Source organism: Globicephala melas, chromosome 2 (assembly GCF_963455315.2).
Source record: "Globicephala melas chromosome 2, mGloMel1.2, whole genome shotgun sequence".
Taxonomy (NCBI): Eukaryota; Metazoa; Chordata; class Mammalia; order Artiodactyla; family Delphinidae; genus Globicephala; species Globicephala melas.
The window spans coordinates 112,492,686-112,516,316 of NC_083315.2; the positions used below are offsets into that span (position 1 = coordinate 112,492,686).

General features: G+C 37.3%; 1 protein-coding gene across 11 annotated transcripts in view; it reads left to right on the forward strand.

Annotated features, from left to right (window-relative positions):
- The window catches only part of NPAS3 (neuronal PAS domain protein 3), an 870,998-nt gene that overhangs the window by 272,278 nt on the left and 575,089 nt on the right, over window positions 1-23,631 (forward strand). For 7 of the 11 annotated variants that reach the window (XM_060294729.1, XM_060294731.1, XM_060294730.1 and 4 more), the window contains 2 exons: window positions 633-877; window positions 989-1,039. In XM_060294729.1, coding sequence (XP_060150712.1) covers window positions 633-877; window positions 989-1,039 — 296 coding nt within the window. The remainder of the gene's footprint in view (window positions 1-632; window positions 878-988; window positions 1,040-23,631) is intronic. The other 4 variants (XM_060294732.1, XM_060294734.1, XM_060294733.1 and 1 more) reach the window with 1 other exon arrangement.

Sequence of the window (23,631 nt, forward strand, 5' to 3'; positions counted from 1 at the left end):
GTATTCTCTTATCAATCAATTACCAGTGCACTTATATAGTTACATTGAAATCTTCATTTCCAATAAGATGTTTTCTTTATGTGACTGAAGGTCATGATTCTTATTGAGGGCTGGAAGCACATCAACATTTTATTTGTTAATTCTGTGAACTGTGTGTTTACCCTTTGTTTCTCAAGATGGTAACTGAAATACATTTTTTCAAATGTGTCCTTCTGATGCTTTACAATTCCATGGTGATAACCGTTAAATGAACAAAACCATTAGCTTAAGAATAGATATATAAATACAATCCCAATCTTTTAAATTGCTCATAGCTGATAATATCAAGCATCACCTGTAAACCTTATGTCTTAGAAACAATATATCTCAGTGCATAGGTGATTGGAGGAAAAAACTTAACAAGCAAACTATTTTTACTCATTGCACTTGAGTTTATGGCATATAAGCCTAGAAGTAGAATTTATGGTTTTAGAGGACATTGTCTGGAACTCCTTTTACTATGTCCCTGGAATTTTGAAGATGATTTTGGTAGATTTTTGCTGGGGGAAAAAAGAAGTAAAAAGAAAAGCAGTTTATGCTTGATGACAGAGTCACATGTTCTAAACAACACTTTTCCACTCCTTTGATTCCAGTTTACAAGCATTGAGAAAGGAGAAGTCCCGGGATGCTGCTCGCTCCCGCCGGGGGAAAGAAAACTTTGAGTTCTATGAATTGGCCAAGTTGTTGCCTCTTCCTGCAGCCATCACTAGCCAGCTTGACAAGGCCTCCATCATTCGACTTACAATTAGCTATCTGAAAATGAGAGACTTTGCTAACCAGGGGGACCCTCCATGGAACTTGCGAATGGAAGGCCCTCCACCTAACACGTCAGTAAAAGGTAAGGTTTTAGCCACTGTTCATCCTGGAATATGGTGGTATGTAGGTGTCTCTAAGATGAAATGTTTACCATCATCCTTTCTTCTTTTCCTGCATATCAAATCCTTTAAAGGGATACAAATGTGGAAATCTGAACTCTGCATGAGAAAGACACCATGTGAAGGTGAAATAAACCTCTTCTATTTCTATTTTATTTTCAAAAAGTCTGTCAGCCTAAATATTCTATCACTATAGATAAGGTTTCAGGGAAATGAGAATGAAATGACTTAACGTTAATATGCTTCTTGGGTTTAATTTATGTTATGCTAATACATGAAAATTATTATTAAGGGGTGGAGTATGAGAATATTTGTTAAAGGGTAGGGCTGATATTTTCTGGTTTTAGTTACGAAAGAGAGGATGGGAGCAAAGTACAACTATAGCAGGCATTTTGAGTAATGATTTCATTGAACAACAAAATGATCAATGTATGTATTAATGTTTCAACTCTATGCATATTGCATAAAATTTATAAATATAAACATGTATTTGTGCCCCCAATCATTGGTGCAGTTTCCCTTAAAACTTATTACATAGAAATTTTAGGCCTTCTTCACTCTGATACTTAAGAGGGTTATTTTCTTGTTTGTTCTTGAAACGCCTAATAATTGATGAGATTTTAAACATATGAATATGCATGCATATGTTTATTGATGTACATGTGGTGTTGACCATTGATTTTCTGTCCTGAAAATGTATCATTCAAGGCATGGGACGGGATCTGCTGGGTTTTGTGCTTTAACCTTGTATCTAGGCCCTTGATGAGCATGGAATAAAATTGGACATTTGGTGGAATTGTAGGCAGCCTCCTCTGGGGGAGGAATTAGATTCTTCAGTTATGTGATTACACCTTGACAATGACTTATGAAGTCCCTGTACTCTTGGCTGTTGTAGGGAAGGGTACTAGGGGGGAGCTATAACCTATTATAGGATTCAAATTAAAACGAAGGGTCAAAAGCAATGACTATTGACAATTCTGTGCTAAGAGGTATAAGCATATGTATGTATGTACCTGTGTGAATCTGTTTGTATCTTTGCTCTTGTTACTTAGAGATTGTGTTTCTTAGGCTTATTAGAGAAAGAAAATTAGAATTCAAATTGTAACAGGTTATTTCTCTCTAGAGCAGGGGTTGGGAAACATTTTATGTAAAGGCCATATAGTAAATATTTTAGTTTTGGGGGAGTACTCAACTCTGCCATTGTAGCATGAAATCAACCATAGATAGCATGTAAACAACAGGGTATGGCTGTGTTCTAATAATACTGTACTTACAGAGCAGGGAGCTGCCACCAAATTTGGCCCACAAGCCAGAGTTCACAGACTCCTGCTCTAAGTATAAGAATGACATTTGAAGGTTGAGAAGAACGGACAACAGAGATAGCTCTCAAGGGCAGGGTGTACGTATAAGGTAGCACAGTACAAATAAACCAAGGCACATTCATGCTGTTCTTTTACAGCCCTTCTGCCCTTAAGAATGTTGATGTCAACTCGGTAATACACCAGTCCATGTTGCAGATGCTAAAGTAGTGGTGAATTTTCCCAAGCTAAAGACGTGAATATAATCCTAGTAAATACTTAAGAGTTTATTCAGTAGGTTGTCTTTGTGTTCATTCCACATCATGTAAGATGAATGGATAAATACAACAGGTTAGAAATTACACAACATGCAAAATATATTCTTAATCTTATTATTCCATTTGAAATACATTGAGGGACTAGACTTATATTAATTTTTTTAACATAATTATCTTTTATTTCCATCTTTTCTTTAAGAGAGTTGGCAGTTTATAGGCTTCCTTGGTAGTGGCGGCTGCCAAAGTAGAACAACCTAATGGTTGTTCTGTCCGTTGATCTGTCCGTTCCTCTACGATGTGATAATTCTGCTTGCTTTTAGAATCATGGCCTTTTAGAGGTGCACAATTATAGATACTATAGAACTAAGCCCTCATTTTACAGGTGAGGGAAATGATGTAGAAAGGGTTTATGGTTAAGTGTTAGAAGATCTAAAACTAGAATCCCGTGGTTCTGCTTTTCTGTCTAGGGTTCTTTCTATCAGATATCATTTCTAGCAATGATATCTGATTTCTATCACTATCGTCAAACATTCCAGGTGAGAATGCTCTCAGCTTTGGACTATGGCTAATAATTCATTTTTATTTTGTGACCTTCAGTCAACTCAACTCCATAACTACTAATGATGAAGATGGATAAAAACAAGATAAAATATGATCTCTGCCCATAAGGGTGTTTCAGTCTTTGGAGGAACATGGTGGTGTCAGTGAGAAGAATGTGGAGGTTGGGATGGATGTTTTGAAGGCTGGAAAGAGATGCCAGATTTTATTACTTAAAAAATTTTATCCAGACTATGGTAGAGCATCCAATTTGGCACATGCATATTCTCTCTATTAGGAAACTGATGATAGTCTAGAACTGAAGACCGTACTGTACTGAAGTATAGAGACTCTGTACTGTTTACCTTGGCTCTCAAATGTTGCTAGGAATGCAATGGGCACTTTCTATAAGCTGCTTCTGCTGTACAATATATGTATTTTTTATTGGTTTGCTCTAGTTCTATGATGCAAACCTGCTACTCATTCTGATCAAACATTCATGAAACAACAGCAAAAGAAATTCATTTTAATTTATTAAGGTCTTCTGTGTTGTGCCCTTGAAGGAGTTCATATGGATAAACAAGCTTATGTAAATAGCCTGCAGCATCATGTGAAGTACAGTTCATAATCCAACAATAAAACGATAGACATTATGCTTCGTGCTTCTCCAAGCAGTCTCTTGAATAAACCTAAAGGCATTTGGAAATTTACATGAAAAGTACTTATACAATGTAGGCAACATTTCTTTTTAATGCGATGAGTCGTTCACGTTAACAATTAAATTTCAAAACTTAAATTTAAATTTGTCCCAAACAACTATATAGAAATTTAATCATTTTAATTTACTGCTTCAGAAAGGTCCTTTATTCTGCCCTGTGTTCATTACATCTTTTCTTAAAGTCTATAAAGTTTGATGAGTTTGTTTTGTGATGCCAATTGTGTACAGATTATTACAAGTTATGCTTGCAGAAAGAACACTCAGGTGACAGTGTGTAATACGTCTTGAGTCAGTTACTTCACGGAAGTGATACGTTAAGCAATTGGAAGGTAACAGATAGTTTTTCCTATTATTTTAGAAATATCTCTATTGTTATAATACAGATCAAATCTACAATGAACGTTATGCATTATTCAAAAAATGACCAGGCATTCTCAGCAGTGTTTTAGCTAAATAACTGATGATTGTAACCTTTAAAGAAATCTCATTGTGGTGACTGTTGGTAAATCACTTCTCCATTCATAGTAATCTCTATTTAGAGGCTATCTAGAAACCATTATATCTTTTATTAATCTTAAAAGCAATGGCTGCTGATTTGACATTTGCTAAAACTAGATAAATTTTCTGTCTTTCTAATATCAATCACAGACTTCAGTCAATTTTTGGAGTATATCTGCTGCAACTCTATTAATCCAGGAATATTTCCCACTGTAAGCATAAGTTTTATTTCACTTTAAACGCTGCAGCTTTTAAACAACAATTTGCCTATATGTGTGACAAGCCAGAATGCTACAATATGTAAAATACAAGACATTTTTAGCCTTTGGAAGGGAACAATTGAAAAATATGCAAGACAACTGGTGATTAAAATTGACTGAACACATTAGGGAAGAACTCTAGTATTTTCATGGAATTTCCTTTCACTATTTCAGGCATCTATTGTGACTTAATGTAGATGTTTCTGAGAGGAGAGGAGACTTGCAGGTCCTTATTTCAGCAACTTATAATCTATCTTTCACCAAAGACCAGACTGTTACTTAAGCAATGATGTTTAATGGATTCATTTAAGTCAGTCATGTAGGGTAAATGAGGATAGGATATCCTTCAGAGCGACACTGCGTTACTACTATAATGATTGTCTCCAAGATTCATATAGCATTTTATAAAATGGTTCTAGTTCCATAGAAGGTAGAGATTCCAAGACACTCTGAGTGATAGGTCTTCTTGGTTTAAGCAGCTCCAAGGTCTTTTTATTCCTGTTCTGGTATTTTACTGTGTGCTGGCACACATTTACCTCTGCCAAATGACATTCATGTTTGGAGGCAAGTGTCATATTCCCTGTTATTAAAAAACATGTAAAATAAAAGTTCTTAGAATCAGTACATGGCATGTATACCAGCATGTGGTATTTTTTCTTTTTTAAACACCAGTAAATGATAGAGCCCAGGGTGAAGCCTTAGGTTGTGAAAAAGAGCTTTCTATAAGGCTAGGAAAGTAGGAGAGAAGATGGAAACTTGGTGCTTGCTTGGTTCCTATTCTTAACTCCATCATCCTCAGTAGACTGAGAGCCTGACTCCCCGTTCTAGTCTCTAGTTTCATTTGCCTCAACCCAAAGTCAGTGGTGGCATGAAATGGAAATAAAACCATCCAAAAGCTGAGCTGACTATGTTCATTCCTGCCTATTTCGGTAGCAAGTGCCAAGTTTTACTAGTATGTGAAAATATGTGATATAATTGCCTTTTCTTAGATATGCTTCCAGGAAGGCTCTTTAATTACACGTTATTATCCTTTAATATCTTTCTGACGAAGTTAATCACTTCTGAAATAAGTTCATCTAAGAACTAACCTTTTACTTTCTTTAGTTTTACATCATGATGGGATGAGCAATGTTGATGTCACCACACAGCCCTAGGATCTCCATCTTTGACACTGGACAGGAAGCGCTTTCTGACAAATATGGGCTTGATGGTAGAGTAAGTCCCGGAGACTCCAATTCTGTTAAGTTTCACATGTTATCAGGAAAAGCTTTGCTATTTATGAAGGGGGAGACTCTAGTCTACCTGTAGCATGAAGAATGTAAAAAGCATTGCTGGGTTCTTGCCACATGCCGCTGTCGAAGAATTTGATTGGTCATCATTATCTTCAGTGCATCTGGCACTATTGAGCATGTAGAATTAGCCTCGACTCCAAACACCAACTCAAGGAAAGCGTATTTATGAGAGTGTGACTGTGAGCGTGTGGAATCCAGGTGTCCTAGTTAGCTGTGCTGCCAGGGCCACCAGCAATCACGATATCTTAGAAGTATGTCATAAAGCTTTTACTCTTCACGTGGCTGCAGGCAATCTGGAGGTCGGCAGACCTACGCTGGGCTTAGCTGTGTGGTTCTACTTCTTGCTGCAGCTCTGGCTGGGCTTGACTTCTTGCTTAGGGTTCAGCTCAGGTCTGCCCCCTGTCAAGGAGCAGCAGATATTTGGGAGAAGCTCTTTTCATGGTGATGACAAAGGTATAAGAGGGGTGAACCAAAACAATACCTCTTACAGAAATTTTTGTGGAGACTTCTGGAAATGTGGACAAAAGAGTGCATGTGTACGCTTTTTGCATCCTACAACAGGATTCATCTGTCTGTCCCTTTCTCCGTGGTCATCTCCTTTTTTTCCAGCAACACCGACTACCCAAACATTTATGCCTTTGTACGTGCCACCGTCTGACTGGATTGTCCTTTTTCTTCTCTTGGTTTTGCTGAACTAGTCATCTTCCAAAAGCCAGCTTAGATTTACTTGCTGAATTAATCTTCTCCCCTTCCCCAGAATATTAGTCATTTCTTTCTATAGCTTACTGATATACCATCTGTTGCTTTAGTATCAATTCACAATTCGTCATATACTTGTCTCTCTATATTTAGACTATGAACAATTTGAGGGAACAGTCTGGGTCATCTTATATCTGTGTATGTCTCCATGTGCAGTACCCAGGAAAGTAAGTCTTTAACCATGTTTTCAAATTAAATTGTATGGAATTGGATTGTATCTTGGCATTGCTATTAGCACAGCTAAACAATGCTGATGAAAGCTATGGGTGGGCCTACGTCATAAGCTAGGAAGAAGAAAAATAAAGGGAGAGTAAAAACAAAAGACAGGGCAGAAGAAAAATATGGGGGAAATGATGGGAATAGTGTGAAACCAAGGGGAAAAATACAGTGTACGGAGTAGGACCTAGGAGGAGTGGTAGCCTACCTCTGCCCCCTGCCTTCTAGGACGAGTCCCTACCCTGTAATGGCCTTCCCCTGCCAACATATTTCTCTCTAATGTACAGGCTGAGGAGTTGAAAGTTAAAAAAGAAATAGTGTCAAGAAACCCTAAGTGTCCTGTGTGTGTGTATTCAAGTCTATTCAACACATGTCTGAGTGCCTTCTCTTAGTAAGTCCTCTGAGTCCTCTGCTGAATATTGTGGGGGGGGGGACAAATAGAGAAAGTATAAGGCACGGTCCTGACTTTGGAGGTATTTATCATTTCTTGAGAAATACATTTGGAAAAAAAAGAGAGGAAGGAAGGAAGATTCGAGCTTTTGATACAATTAAAGGTACCATGTGACCTAGGACAAGAAGGCCAACAGAATCTTGGGTTTAAGGATCATACAGATCATCTGTTTCAATCCCTTTGCTATTGTGTTGAGCAAACTGATGTAGAGGGAAGTTTAGTGGTACAAAGTCAATAACAAGCTTGGGACTGGAATTTGAACCTCTGGAATCCCAATTCAGCACATTTTCCTCCATTTCTAAGTTAAGCATATGTCCCCAGCTGTCCATCAGTATCCCTTTTTCCTCTTTACATTATACATGAACATATGTGCACATATATGGCTCATGTGTAGAGATCTGCCCTCCTTACATCAAATGTTATCACTGTGTCCAAATTCAGAAAACATTTTTAGGCTATTCAAAGGTGGAAGATTTAAAATTCAGTGAAAAGAATTCTTTTAAAAAGGTATTAAATGCTAAAATTAGAGGAAGCTGTGTGAAGAGTCTATGGGGACTCTCTGTTAACTTTGCAACGAATCTATACATCTAAAATCATTCCAAAATAGAAAGGTTATTTTTTTAAAAAGCACTATAATTTACTCTCATGACAGAAACTTAAGAAAAACCAATCTCTCCCCAAATGGAAACTTGTGTCCCAGTTTCCTACTTTTTCAACTGGTCACTGTTGACTCCCCACAGGCTTAACCTTCTCTAGGGCTTCATAGTTGGTTGTATTGTTTAAGAAATGTGATCAACAATTTTAATAACATCAAGATATGGAAGAAATAAGATTGATTAAACTGTTTACATATGGTTTTCTTCAAAACTTTGTAAATGACTTATTTCCATCAGTAAGGAGTCATAGGAGCACAAAGGTACACCCTGGTTATTCTCCCTCCTTTTTTCACTAAAAGTTATGACTAGTGCTACATTGTCAACCACTGCGCCACCGGGGAAGCCCAGAGTGGAGTTAAAAAAAAAAAAAAAAAAAATTTATCGGCTTCCCTGGTGGCGCAGTGGTTGAGAGTCCGCCTGCCGATGCAGGGGACACGGGTTCGTGCCCCAATCCGGGAAGATCCCACATGCCTCGGAGCGGCTGGGCCCGTGAGCCATGGCCGCTGAGCCTGCGCGTCTGGAGCCTGTGCTCCGCAACGGGAGAGGCCACAACAGTGAGAGGCCCGCGTACTGGAAAAAAAAAAAAAAAATTTATCTTCAGAGCTAATGTGTGTTCATGTAATGAACTTACTGTAGTGGCCAACATAACTAAATTGAGTGCCAGCCAGGGGTATCATGTTGCCAATTTTGCTAGGTTTCCATGGATGCACGCTATCTTCTGCATTGCATATATTGCAGAAAAATTAAGTGTAAGTCATTTTAAGTCATTGACATGATCTGGCTTACTTTTTTCTCTGCTTCCTCAATTTAATGTTGTATATGATCCAAATGAGGGATCTTCAGATAGTCTTCTCTAGATGCAGGATCTTATTAAAGAGAAACAGGATTAAAGCTTTGTCCACCTAAGACTATTGTTTGGTCATTTTGACTTAACTAGCCAAACAGCTGGTCAGTTCAGTTAAATAATTATTTTGATTTATTTTCCCACGTAATTTATTATTTGTTTGATTCAGCTGGGGAATTAAGGCATGATACGACTGTAATCATCATGAAAAAATTACTAGAAATAAGAAATTTGAGATGCGTATATCAAGAATCCAACATTATTATCAGCATTAGCATGAATAAGGTTGGTAAAGCTAAGCTAGTGATTTACAGGTAGAGTTGAACATGTCTCCAAAACCATGTGTACATAAAGTGAAGACCTATGGCTAAATTGTCCAGTATAATTTAATTTTCACAACTTATGAACCTAAACATTTTACTAAAGGAGCAAAACACAGTCACTAGGAAATAGCTGCTGTGGTCTCTTGCCATAGTCCATGGAGATCAGTCCATCACTGGGTGTTGAAAGAGTGCTCAAAGGGTGAGCGCTACTGTGTGCAGTAGTTGGAAGAAACTGAAATTCGTGATTTCATAGTCAGAACTTCCCAAAGCACTGCAGAGACTTAAAGTATTCAGTAATGTTTTGTAATTAAAGCACATCCCTCACATATAATTTTACAGTTTGGGAAATAAGGCTGTGTTGAATATCAGCACTGATGATGAAAACAGACTGTGTACACAGTTTGGGTTTTATATAAATACTTTAAAATACTGGCTTTCTTCTATAAAAATAGATGAATAGTATCCAGGTTTTTACAAGAATTTTAGCATAAAAGCAAAATTGCTATCATTTCTCATTTTGAAAAGAGACGTGAAGATCTCATAAAAAAATGGTAAAGTGCAGTATATGCTGGAGAGTTATGAAAGGAAAATTGGGAGGCCAATGCAGGTAAGCCTCACTTTGGGCATACTCAGGAACTTTTGTAAAGTGGTGCAGTGACATTTTCTTACCTGACACATGACCTAACGTGTTCTTCATTGTATGTCCGATGGACACTGAGCTCCTGAAGTAGTAGAAAAATCTGTAACAAGTTGTTCAGGCTTTGCTATTCTGTACTTTACATTTGCTGAGCAATCAGATCAAACCTCCTTGTTCTGAGTCCCACTTTTTTGCTATATGAACATCTCGTCTTGGGAAACTTAAATAATACCTTTACTAAGATTAGAGGAGGGAACTCTTGTAGGGAGTTCTAAGAATCTATAACAAAGGCACTGTCCTTGTAAACAAGGCCAGTGGAGCCAGCAAAATGTATGAATGCAACGGATGCTAGAGACCCCAGTCATCTTAATGTGTCATCAGAATTCCTTGTTAGTGACAAGGTCTTGGTCAGTGAGGTTGGAGACTCCTGAGTTCAAACCTTTGTGCCTCTGAACACGTGAAATCTCTTTGGCCTCAGTTTTGTTTTCGAAAAAATGATGCAGTTGAGCCTGAGGATCCAACTGGTCTCATACTACAGGAATCCTCTGCTGTTTGGGGAGGCTTAAGTTTACATAGAAACTGAAGACATCCTCACTGAAGACATGTGAGGATTCCTACTGATGATTTCTATCGTGTGTTAAAGCTGAGTTTTCTTTCTTTTGTGTGTGTATAAGATTGTATTTCCAAAATGATGTTAATCAGAAGGAAGAGATTGTCAACATGTAGTATTTATTTTGAAATACTTTTAGGGTTTCTAACATGTAAAAAGTCTTAACTTGTGTCATATGACAGAGCAGAGGAAATTTAGAGCCTTTCTTAAATAATACAGGTGATTTGGTGAAGTTAAGGCAACTTGGTGTTATCTGAATACTTAAAATAACAAGGTCTATGAAGTTGGTTATATAAATTATTAATATGTGGCTATTTCCTCAAGATGCTAAGAAAACAAAAGCACTCTTAAAATAGACTGTTTCTGAAATGAAGGGTCATTTATTAAAATGAGTATAGTTGACATTTGCCTTCTCAGGATTTTGGCTTTATAGATAAAATTTTATAGTTGGTTTAACACAACAATTTTTTGTTGTTGTCATTAGAGATCTGGAATGGGTTATATTTCTATTTTCGTTCTACTCATCTATTCATCCTCTAAGTGTTTGAATGCTTATTAAATTGCAAGCCTCTGCGGAGGATGCAAAGAGGGAAAAAACGGAACCTTCTCCTCTAGGAGTTTATAATCTAATGGGAGTGACACACATGCTCACCAAATAAGAAGGAAAGATATTATTCATGTTGAAAGAGGTCTAAGCAAAGTACCGTGTGATAACAGACAATGATTAACAGCAAATGGGGAGACCAAGAAGTTACTCTGTTTTTTAAAAATTTTATTTATTTATTTAATTTTGGCTGTGTTGGGTCTTCGTTTCTGTGCATGGGCTTTCTCTAGTTATGGCGAGCCGGGGCCATTCTTCATTGTGGTGCGCGGGCCTCTCACTATTGCGGCCTCTCGTTGCGGAGCACAAGCTCCAGACGCGCAGGCTCAGTAGTTGTGGCTCACGGGCCTAGTTGCTCCGCGGCATGTAGGATCTTCCCAGACCAGGCTCGAACCCGTGTCCCCTGCATTGGCAGGCAGATTCTCAACCACTGCGCCACCAGGGAAGCCCAAGAAGTTACTCTTTTACCTGGACTTTAAAGATGGGTAGGATTTTAAATTGCACAGTTTTTCACAGGTGAGTATATTGAATCTATATAAGGTACTTTAAAATATATAGTTGTATTATTTTCCAAGAAAACGATTTCATGAATTTCTACTTTTAAGTAAGTATTTTTCCAAGTCTTTGTTTTAGATATCCATTGGTGTTGGATAATATATTATGCATAAATATAGTTAAAGCTGTAAACACAGTGACATTTCATTAGAATTGTGGTCCCTCAGTTGTTAAGTAAGCTTATGAAGGTTTTCCTTTAAGAAGAGCGTTTTAAACTGAATACCCAAATGCCATGTAGAACATGGAATACTTGTGTATATTTCTATTATCTGCCCATATTCTCAAATAACCCAAAGCATGAATCACATACCATACTTATAAACTAAAAGATTAATCAAATATAATCTAGTATCTTTCCTCTAATATATTAGCTTTTTATAGAGTTGGAAGGAAGGCTGAAATGAGGTGTATTTTTTCATTTGACAGTCCTGATACGCATAATTCATAGATTAGCATCTCAAACCTGGATATAGGAAGGCTCAGATTAGAAGAACGGCTGCCATCCTGGGAGCCTCTCAGTGGAATGGCCAAAGTTCAACTGTGCCACTGGAGCAGTGGCCGGAGGGTCAGGTGCTCACCTTGGCACCCAGCTCACACGCGTCCCACTAAAGCCTGAAACTGGGAGGGAAAACTAGACGGCATGGAAGAGAATGTTTTGTACTTTTATTTCATTTAAATTAGCACAAAGGGAGGGAACAATTTTGCTTCACATGTGAAGTCAGTCATTTCTTGGGTTGCTAGCTCAATGTTTTAGCAGAACAGCTGTTCAGTACAATGTGGCTTTCTACAAGCAATATTTCTACTGCTAGAAAAGTGGCAGTCTGCCAAAGAGAGTGCCCAGACCAACCCCTCAACAAAAAAAAATCTTTTGTCAACGACTCTAATAATTTGTACAATTCAGGAAAGGGGGTGGTGGCACAGTCTTTGCAGATGTGCATTTATGATGCTATTTTTAAGCAGAGTAGCATGAAAGAATAGATTCATATGAGTCGTAAGTTGATCATTCATTTTAAGCATTTGGCTTCTGCTCTTGCTAAAATTTCATTCTGTGCAAAGAAAACACAGCCAGCCTTGAAACGAGGTAAGGCAGGGTGTGACAACAAGATGCAATTTTTCATTTTCGAACCTGTGATGCTTGCTCAAAAACAAGCATCATTTTTCCCCACTAAAGAAATAAATACAGTTTTCTGATCCCGTCTCAGTAGAAACTTGCTACCCTTCAGCATGTTGAGGAAATAAAGTCTTAATGAACCTGCGTTCTTTTACAGCAGTCCATTCTCTGAAAATGAGTTTAAGTGCTGAAGGAAATGCCAGAAGCATTTATGCAACCAGCACCAAATTAATGTGTGTTAATTCTCTGTAGTTTAACATCATAGGTGCCATGCAGTTTTTCTAGTATCAAAACCAGGTCTGTAAATGTAAGGCCAGACACTATAAAACTCTTAGAGGAAAACATAGGCAGAACACACTATGACATAAATCACAGCAAGATCCTTTTTGACCCACCTCCTAGAGAAATGGAAATAAAAACAAAAATAAACAAATGGGACCTAATGAAACTTAAAAGCTTCTGCACAACAAAGGAAAGCATAAACAGGACGAAAAGACAACCCTCAGAATGGGAGAAACTATTTGCAAATGAAGCAACTGACAAAGGATTAATCTGCAAAATATACAAGCAGCTCATGCAGCTCAATATCAAGAAAACAAACAACCCAATCCAAATATGGGCAGAAGACCTAAATAGACATTTCTCCAAAGAAGATATACATATTGCCAACAAACACATGAAAGGATGCTCAACATCACTAATCATTAGAGAAATGCAAATCAAAACTACAATGAGGTATCACCTCATACCAGTCAGAATGGCCATCATCAAAAAAATCTACAAACAATAAATGCTGGAGAGGGTGTGGAGAAAAGGGAACACTCTTGCACTGTTGGTGGGAATGTAAATTGATACAGCCACTATGGAGAACAGTAAGGAGGTTCCTTAAAAAACTACAAATAGAACTACCATATGACCCAGCCATCCCACAACTGGGCATATACCCTGAGAAAACCACAATTCAAAAAGAGTCATGTACCACAATGGTCATTGCAGCTCTACTTCCAATAACCAGGACATGGAAGCAACCTAAGTGTCCATCAACAGATGAATGGATAAAGAAAATGTGGCACATATGTACAATGGAATATTACTCAGCCATAAAAAGAAATGAAATTGAGTTATTTGTAGTGAGATGGATGGACCCAGAGGCTGTCATACAGAGTGAAGTAAGTCAGAAAGAGAAAAACAAATATCGTATGCTAACACATATATATGGAATTCAAAAAAAGACAAAAAAATGGTTCTGAAGAACCTAGGGGCAGGACAGGAATAAAGATGCAGACTTAGAGAATGGACTTGAGGACACAGGGAGGGGGAAAGGTAAGCTGCGACGAAGTAAGAGAGTAGCATGCACATATATACACTACCAAATGTAAAATAGACAGCTAGTGGGAAGCAGCTGCATAGCACAGGGAGATCAGCTCGGCGCTTTGTGACCACCTAGAGGGGTGGGATAGGGAGGGTGGGAAGGAGATGCAAGAGGGAGGAGATATGGGGATATATGTATACATATAGCTGATTCACTTTGTTACACAGCAGAAACTAACACAGAATTGTAAAGCAATTATATGTCAATAAAGATGTTAAAACAAAAACAAAAACCAGATCTAGTCTCAGATCTGTCTTCTGCGCTTTGGTTCTCCAAAATCTACAGCAACGGATACTGCTAGCTTTGATTCCAGTGATGGAGTTAAGAAAATAAAATGATTTTTATAAACTATAGGCCCCTGGGAAAGTACTCTCAAACTTCCCTTAATAACAGAGGGTAAAATCTGATATAATTCTCATCTTTGTTTTTATTCAACAATATAGATGGTATTTACATGGGAGAGAATTAGACCATCTACCCTGTATTATTAAAATATAAAATCACAGTGAAGAGTAGCCCCCACTCGCCACAACTAGAGAAAGCCCACGCACAGCAACGAAGACCCAACATAGCCAAAATATATATATATGTATAAAATCATATACTCAAAATGGCATACAATTTAATACGGATTCATTCAGTAAGGGTGATCATTAGAGCAAAGATGACCCTGGAAGTTTTGCTGCCTGTATCAAAACCTTCCTCTAATTCTGAGAGTTGGGGTCTTTTTTATTGTTGTTTTCTCTTTTTAAAAAATCCAATCTTTTCATATTCTGAATAGTGTAAAAAATACTCAATTAAATGGAGTTTTGTGTGTTATTAACCAGGAGTAGTTTTGCTTCACTTAAAATTCAGTGCACCCATATCATACTGTCCCCTCAAATTTTAACATTATATATATAGATAAATGAAAAAGCATTAACTTTGATTATGGGAACTTACTAAGATATGTTATTTTACTAATGAACGTATATCTTTAAAATTAGTTATTCAGGTGACCTGCTTCATCGTACAAGTTGCTACTCAAGTGTTTTTCAAATGTTTCCTGATTTTAATAAGGATTTACGGTGACAGTTACAATTCTGGTTTTTGTGGGTGTGTGTAAGCCCGCAGTGGTGGGGTACAGCACTTTGTGAAATACAAGTCCCAGACAAATTGTTTATAAAATGTTCTTTTATAAGTAAGTTAATAAAATCACATATATTTGAGAAGATGTCTAGGTAAAGGATTTCTGTGGTAATTCATATTTTGTAAAAACTGAGTTCTTTCAATAAAGTAGGTGATGTTTCCACCAAAATATATTTTACATTCGTGTTTTCAACTTTTAAGCTTTTCTAAAATAAGAAAATGGAAATGTGAACAATAAATTGGTGTTAATGACTTGTGTCTAATGGCAATATATTGCAGGAAAATATTGGGAGGCACAAAATTATCCATATCACATTTCTGTTGCTTTACTCACATCAGGTATTACTTGAGTAGTTTAAAAGAGTCCACACTTTGTTGTTCAAGTATAGAGATCTGTGATTAATTTTTATATTTTCCCCAAATCATAGAATTGACATACCTACTTTTATAGTGTACAAAGGCATTTTCTGGTATGAATTGTGTAGAAAAACATGCAAAAGATATTGCAATGCATGATCAAATTTTATGAAGCTCCATGAGATGAGCATCATTTCCCCTTCTGTATGTAGAGTTCTTTTTAATTATTCCTGCTCTCTATGTGCAAAAGATACATAAATCAGAAGAAAAAGGGGATGTTCCAAGACTCTTTTTTAAAGTGAACTGAGATGCTTTGTATATTGACCAGTTTTACCAAATGAAAGTCATTCTTTTTGACCCATGATATACACAGGTGGTTCAGGAGCCCCAAATCCATTAATACTAGCCTCTGTACAAAAAGCAAGAAAGACTAAAAAAATTACTTTTTATAAATTTATGTCTCTTACAATTCATGTAAAACTCCCATAGAGACAACTGTATGCATTTAATAACCATACCATCTTGTCTTATCAGCCATTAGGTAATGATTGCATTGTAGCAAAAATAAATTGAATGAGACTGGCCAGTAGACAGTTGCTTAGATTGTGGTCCAATTGATATCAGGATCATTGTTTTTGTTAGCATGTGAGTAAATTAACTCCATGACAAGCAGAAAAACATTTGGATTCAATTTCTAGACTTCATTTTGGCCACAACCAGCTTGTTAGGCCAAGGTCCGGGGAGTAGGAGTGTATGGGTACCTTGGAGGAACTCATCCCTACAACAGAGCATGTTCTGTTGATTTAACAAATAACTAAACTACACTCGCTCACTCATAGCTATTTATAAGTTGAAACTGTATTATGAGGTTATAATTTCATAGTACACTAAATTTTTTCCATGTTTTTTCGCAATGTGACACTGTACTATGAAACAGTGAGACAACTTGCCCAGTGTCAGGTTTATAATCTCCCGATCTCATTAGCTCTTTGCTGAACTCATTCTCCTCTTGTACGTCGCTCTCTCTTTTGAATTATGTCTGTGGCAAAACCTTACCCTTCGTGTGATTAATGAAAGTTGATATGTTAGTGAAATTTGAGTTCTCAGACTTCGTTCTGCAGTCACCTCTTGGCTTCCTTCTACTTCTAATATTCTTTTCCCCTTCACTTCTTTTGCTTCCATCTAAGCTATTCTTAGAGTTACTACATTTTATGATCTTGCTCAAAGAACTGCAGAGCAAAATTGTCAACAGTGGTAACATTTTAAAGAACCATTTTAAACAATGCTCAGAACAGCCAGTCCAAATAAGATATTTAAGTGCAGCCTTCTCAAAGATCTTAATGTGTCACTTTGGTTTCTAGGGCGTGTAGCACTGGACAGTAGACTTGGGGGATGAAGAAAACTCCCCAGTGCATTGTGTGCCACTTATACCCAGTATGTATGACAAACCTTACATAGCACACTAATTGTGTGCAATGGATCTCTGCAGCTCCTGTTAGTCACCCGATTTGCCGAGAACTAGAACTAATAACCTTTTCAAATGTTATCAAATTGTGACAAATCCTAGACCAATCAGATTACTTAAGTGATCATTGATCATTGATTTGATATTTTAATTTTGACTGTGGCTATCAAGGACTTCTATATTTCTGTTAGTTTTTGTTAAGACCACAGATGCCAAACTAGCATAGTTCATACGTTTCACCAACAATGAATGCAGAATGCTGTAAATTAGCTTTATTTACAATGACTTTAAAAGAAATGAATAGCCTTTAGCATAATTAGAGACATAGCAGACACAGTGGAAATTGAGGGAAAAGCACCTGATTAGGAAGTACGTCTAACTATGTTATATGTCTGTTTGGGGTGTGAAGGGATCTGATTAGATTTCTCAATAGTGAAGGAGACAGAAGCTCTCATACGCATGTTGCCCTGCATTTTAGGTTGCTAATGATTTCGTTTTAATGTCACCGTTGAGTTTCATACTGATCATTTATACAGACAAAAAGGAAGAAAAGAAAACTAGGAACCTGTCATCAATCATTCATTTAATCAAGTAGCAAAAGTAGATAAATAAACATACTGAGTTAATTATTCTTCTGTATGTAGTAATTGACAATAAAGTTAATTTATGCCTATTTTAACCCTTTAATATTTAATGCTGTTAGAATTAATAGCTATTAGCAGTTCTAGAAAGGACTTGGGGGTGACCTTTTCTAAAGTGTCTTAAGTTCAGTTATCATAGGACATTTATTTACTTGAAATCTATTTTGATAAAATAGCTACTTAAAAAAAGTTGTGGTTATTTGCATCTAAGCATATTAACTCTATGCTACAAATATAATGGGGAACAATTGTTATGTTGGTCTGCCTCTGTTTTGCTCCTATTCAGACTCTTAGTGAAGACTTTGCTCTTTGCAAGGTGTATTTATAATGCATAAAAGGATTTGGAACCAGATACAAAGATGCTGTGCATTTAGGTGTTTATTAGATACCACAGTAGTGGAAAAGAAGTCTTAGCAACAGTGAAACACTAAAACATATGTCTAAGTTAAAAGGGTCCTTGGAAGTTCTAGAAATCTATGTTTGGTTTGTCAGTGTTTTTCGCAATTTTCCAGAGAAATTTCTTCTGGTGGCTATTCTGTTTTTAAAAATCAATAATTACTTTTGTTATACTTTACAGGTGAGTGTGGATAACAAATCTAAATTGTGTAAATATTTCCTCTGGAATCTTTTTAGCACACTCGTCTAAATCAGTCTGCAGGCGAGAAATGGGGGAGCAAGAAGCAGCTGTAATGGATTTGGGGATGTAAATAGGATTTTAATTGTTGATTAAAATTATTGTGCGAAGATTTGAGGCACAAAGAGACTGTGGGTGCCTTTATGATTAGGGATGTGTTTCTTTTTGGTTGCATCTTATTAAATGATTTTTCCCTTAGCGATTTGAATGTTTAGTGTAGCCTAATTCTAACCAGTCACTGTTGTGACTTCTCTCCCAGCTCTTGTGTTTGCTTCAGCTAACAGACTAGAACTGGAATTTCAGCGGGGGGGACAACTGGGCCGAGGGGTGGCTGAACCAGAGCACATTCCACACAGAGGACACGCTTTGTGTCAACCCTCTTCTTTGCCAAAGAAGAAAAAAGTTTGCCTGTTTTTACTTGGCTTTTTTTTTTTTTTTTTTTTCCCCGGTACGCGGGCCTCTCACTGTCATGGCCTCTCTTGTTGCGGAGCACAGGCTCCGGATGCGCAGGCTCAGCGGCCATGGCTCACGGGCCCAGCCGCTCTGTGGCATCTTACCAGACCGGGCACGAACCCGTGTCCCCTGCATCGGCAGGCGGACACTCAACCACTGTGCCACCTGGGAAGCCCTACTTGGCTTTTTATCAGGTTCACTATCAGTTCAGAAACCTGTAACCATAAATGGCGAGTTACGGTAGGATGTCAGGCTCCTGTCACTATTACTAGATTCTCATATTTGGTTCTCGATTGCTCACGTTGCAGTGTGCTTTCCTTAAATGTCTGGCTTCAGTGAGAGGTTTCGCTCATGAGGACTTCTGACGTCTCGAATAGATGTGGTATTGTAGTTATGTCTTGAATGGCAGAGTAAAATTTAGAAAATACACAAAATTTAAATTTTAAGCTACAAACTAGGTAAAATGTTTTTTAAAATAAATATTGTCCACATTTATTAAGTTTACAATAATTATATTCGATGAATGACTCCCTCTTCCTCCTCATCCCCATTCCTGCCATAAACACCTTTAAACTTCATTAATTTCTGTGTAAATGTGCTAAAGAGAAACCCTTTCATTCTTTTTTGTTTGTCTTCTGTTTGGCCTCCTTTTACCTGCATGTATCAATTAAGCAGTAGTATGAATGAAGAGTGGGAATTTGTGGCTTTTTTGTTCACAGAAATAATGGTTGAGCTCTTTAGCTTTTGTCCAGTTTATGGCTTTTCTGTTTCATTCACTTAGCAATCGGCATCTAGCAGGTCAAGCATAATGCAGCTTGTAAGCCTGTGGTAACAGTAAAATCCACAACTCTGTGTTAGTCCCTTCCTCAAAGAAACCTTCAGTGTTCTTTTCTGACTTATATTTGAGAGGGGCAATAAAAGCTGGGGGGGGGGTTACCAGAGAATCTCTAAGTAGATGGTAGAGACACACATATATATTCCCAAATATAGATATAGTTTTGAAAAGAGACATTTGAATATTTGAAATGAAATATTTGGTCCAAATCTACTCATGTTCAGTTCATGAAGAAATAAGAAGGTTTCAATGTGGATTTTTGGCTCACGGGCCCAGCTGCTCTGCGGCACGTGGGATCCTCCCGGACCAGGGCACGAACCCGTGTCCCCTGCATCGGCAGGTGGACTCTCAACCACCGCGCCACCAGGGAAGTCCTATTTGATGTATCTTTTAGTCATCTTAATCAGTGGTTCTGTTTCCCCGGCCTCAGGGTTTAAAGTGAGAAAAACGACAGGGCTGGTTTGCCTTCTCTCCTTCCTGAATTTCATCACTCTTTTTCTCCAGGAAAAGAATCAAGGAAGAAAGGATTTTAGGTGCTTATTATGTGCTCAGAAGTGGTGGGATGAGATTAAAGCCCTCCACCTGATCATCTGATCCTTCATTGTTTCACCTCAAGTCCTGGCTTGCTCCTGTGTGTGTCACTTACAGTTAAAAGTCAGTTGTTAACAGCTTACCTCCTTTATCTTACCTCATGGTAGTTTTACTTATTCACTTAGAATAATAAGTATATTATTATTATACTGAATCACCTACTGTGTGTTCCTGGTGCTTGGAGTTAGAAAAGTAATAGAAGATTCATTTCTGCTCTTGAAACCTGTGTAATTTATTTGTAGAAATAAGACTTGATATTAAAAACTTAGAAAACATTGGTGGGAGACTTCAATAGGTAGGTAGTTACTTTGTAAACTAAAGAACAGTCCTGGCAAGTGCCCTTCTCTGCAGCCAGAGGTCTAAAGGAGCACATTCTGGAACCACAGTGGCTACACGGGAAAGTTCTTGTCCTTTCCTAGTGTGCCTTCATGATTGTTATCCTACATCAGCCACTCGGGGATCCTATGAAGAAAGACAGGTACTCTGTGGCTTTACCGATGAGAACACTGAGGCACAAAGACAAGAGCATCTTTCAAGGTGAGATGGACTCTTAATTCTGGAGCATGTTGTTGCATTTTCCCAAGGTAGGGATGCCCTGAGATTTACGGCTGGCTTTGAAGCCAACTCCCTGTGATTTCGGTTGATAAACATCTCTAGGTCCAGCCTAAACACTTTAGTCGGTGAAATGAGACACATTTTGTTTCGGTTTTCCACAAATCTTAAGAGAATGTAGCTACAAATAGTATATTCAAAGATATATTCAAAGAACACTCTGAGTTACTTGGAGAGTGTATTTAAGTTAATAGTTATCACAGCAACATTATACCAAACGTTTAATTTTTCAGTCTTTATGAGAGGTAAATCAGTGTTTTGATTTTATAACTTTATCTGTGAAGCTAAACTGAAGTATCCAAGTAGAGAGCTAGATTTTGACTTTTTCAGTGGGTTTTAGGAAAAATTTAATCTATCCTGATTGAAACCTTTTCTTAGGCTTTAGTTACTTTTTAGAAGAAACACAAATCATTTTAAACACAGCAGATCAACAACTACGGATACATATGCATGTGTTCATTTTTTCTTTCCTATAGAAAGGAAGTAGTATTTAACATTTTAAATGCTTGCCTTGACGTCACAAACTTTAGGTTTCTCGTTTTTCATCATTCTCTTCGATGTAATCTTACAATTGTGGCAACTTTCATATTCTCTTTCTACTTTATTAGACAGCGCTTCCTGGAATTTGGAATGTCATTTTTCATGGTGTTTTACGGGATAGCTCATGCACTGAAGGCATCACCTAAGTACCAGCAACGCGTTCTTGACTGAATAATGATGTATGTGGAACTTTACTTTTTTTGCCTTATAAATGGATAGCAATTTACACAGCTGTGGATGTGGGATGTTTCAATCCCAGACCATGTTGTAAGAAAAATTGAATGACAGTGAGCAAAACAGCAGTAATTATAAAACTAATTACTAAATGCTGATGATGCCCATAGGCTTTGCATAACTAAAATTAGAAAAGGAAATTGCTTTCGGCTTCACAGAGGCAACATGCTAGTTATTTCACTGTTTCAGTCAAAATGGAGGGTAGCATATAAAGTTCAATCAGGAAAACAGACATGCATACATATATATCTATGGATTTGCATACACATATATTTTTCTATGTTCTACCTTACAAATTTATGTATAGAAACTTATGCATAGATATTTACATGAAGAAAATAAGTATATTAAAATATTTGAATGCAGTATATATACTGTGCATTTTGCATACACTATAATTACAACATTAAAATGCATATCTTTACAATATATTTATACATGTTAGGTTTCTCGCATGTACATTTTCACTGCAGAATGTAGTATACATTTCCATCCTTACATAAAGGATCTAATCTTTTGAATTCATAGCACATTCTTCAAAATGAAATAGCAAAAAAAAAAAAATTGATCAGCTCATAGAAAATGAAGTATCATGTTTGAGAAGACAAATGATTGATAAATCAGAAGTCTACAAGGCATGCCTTTGTTCATGTTCAATTTGGAGTTAAGAAATATGTGATACTAACTCCAAAGAAATTACTGAGATTGTAAACATATTACCTGCAAACCCCAGATAATTCTAGGATTATAAATGTTAGAGCTGATATTGATAATATTCAAATAGGAAATATGGCAATAATGAATTATGTCAGTATGCATATAAATGGAAAATGATTTAATGAGTTAAAAATGTGATCATTTTAGTGAAAACATTTGCTTGTTTCTTACAATTACTAGTTGGTTTCTATTTCTATCCTTTCTGTAGTCCTGCAGACAAATGTTATAAAACATAACTCTCCTGAATAAGCTGTTAATGGTTATGTTTAAGTTTCAGATTAAATATATCATGGATCAGGAAGGTGAATCATTGTTGATGCAGAGGGAAAATGAATCCTGCATTTAAAAAATTCAAGTGGTTTGAATGACCTAAAATGTAATGTTTTATTTAATTTTCTCCCACATGTTATTTCCAAAGTCTTAAGAAATTAAAATGACAAAAGATGATACTGTCTGTAGACATACATTATTGGAATGAAATCCAAGTCTAATTGAATCAAGGCTGTAATGAAATTCTTGTAACTTTTACCTAGTGGGGCAGCATGATGAGTTAGTTCTTCCCATTTGTGTTAGTGAATTTAGTAATTAGCCCTTTTACCAAGGCAAATGGTCTAATAATGGAGGAATAAATCACAGAATGGCATATAAAATGAATATGGAAAGTCTTGCTTCATGTGTAATGTCTGGTAATTTAGTCAGCTGTAACTAATATGTATACAAGTTGGGGTAAAGTGTCAACTTTTGTAAGTTATCCAAGGTCCTGAGGGTCATAACAGATCGTTGCTGCTCATCCAGTGTCCTTCAGGTGGGAGGTTGTGTCAGTCGTGAAAATAAGTATATGATCAAGAATCCAGAGGGTTTAGGGTGATCTAAAATGATATCAGCAAATTTATATTTTTTAAAATGGCATATAGTTGGCTTCACATGTGTTACTTTTTGGCTTGTTCTTTTTTTTTTTTTTTTTTTTTTTTTTTTTTTTGCCGTACGCGGACTTCTCACTGCTGTGGCCTCTCCCGCTGCGGAGCACAGGCTCCGGATGCGCAGGCTCAGTGGCCATGGCTCACGGGCCCAGCCGCTCCGCGGCATGTGGGATCTTCCCAGACCGGGGCACGAACCCGTGTTCCCTGCATCGGCAGGCAGATTCTCAACCACTGCACCACCAGGGAAGCCCTGGCTTGTTCTTGGTGGGGCTCTGAGGGGAGGGGAGGTGAGAAGAGCTCTCAGTGTGTTGGTGCTGAGAAGTACTGGTTTTCTTTTAGTTAAGTGATACTAATGTGGAGTTTCAGGAGAAGGAGGGGATGGGGGTAGGAGAGATGTGTGAGCTTATCGAGAACCAATTTATCCATACAGTTACCAGATCACGACTGAGAACCCAGTGTGTGCCTGGCTTACCACCATCTCGAGAGAAAATAAAAACTTGTCTCTAGGCAGTGTGTGAACTCAAAACTTTGTCATTTTAAGTTGAGTAGAATTTTAATAGAGGACAGATAACAA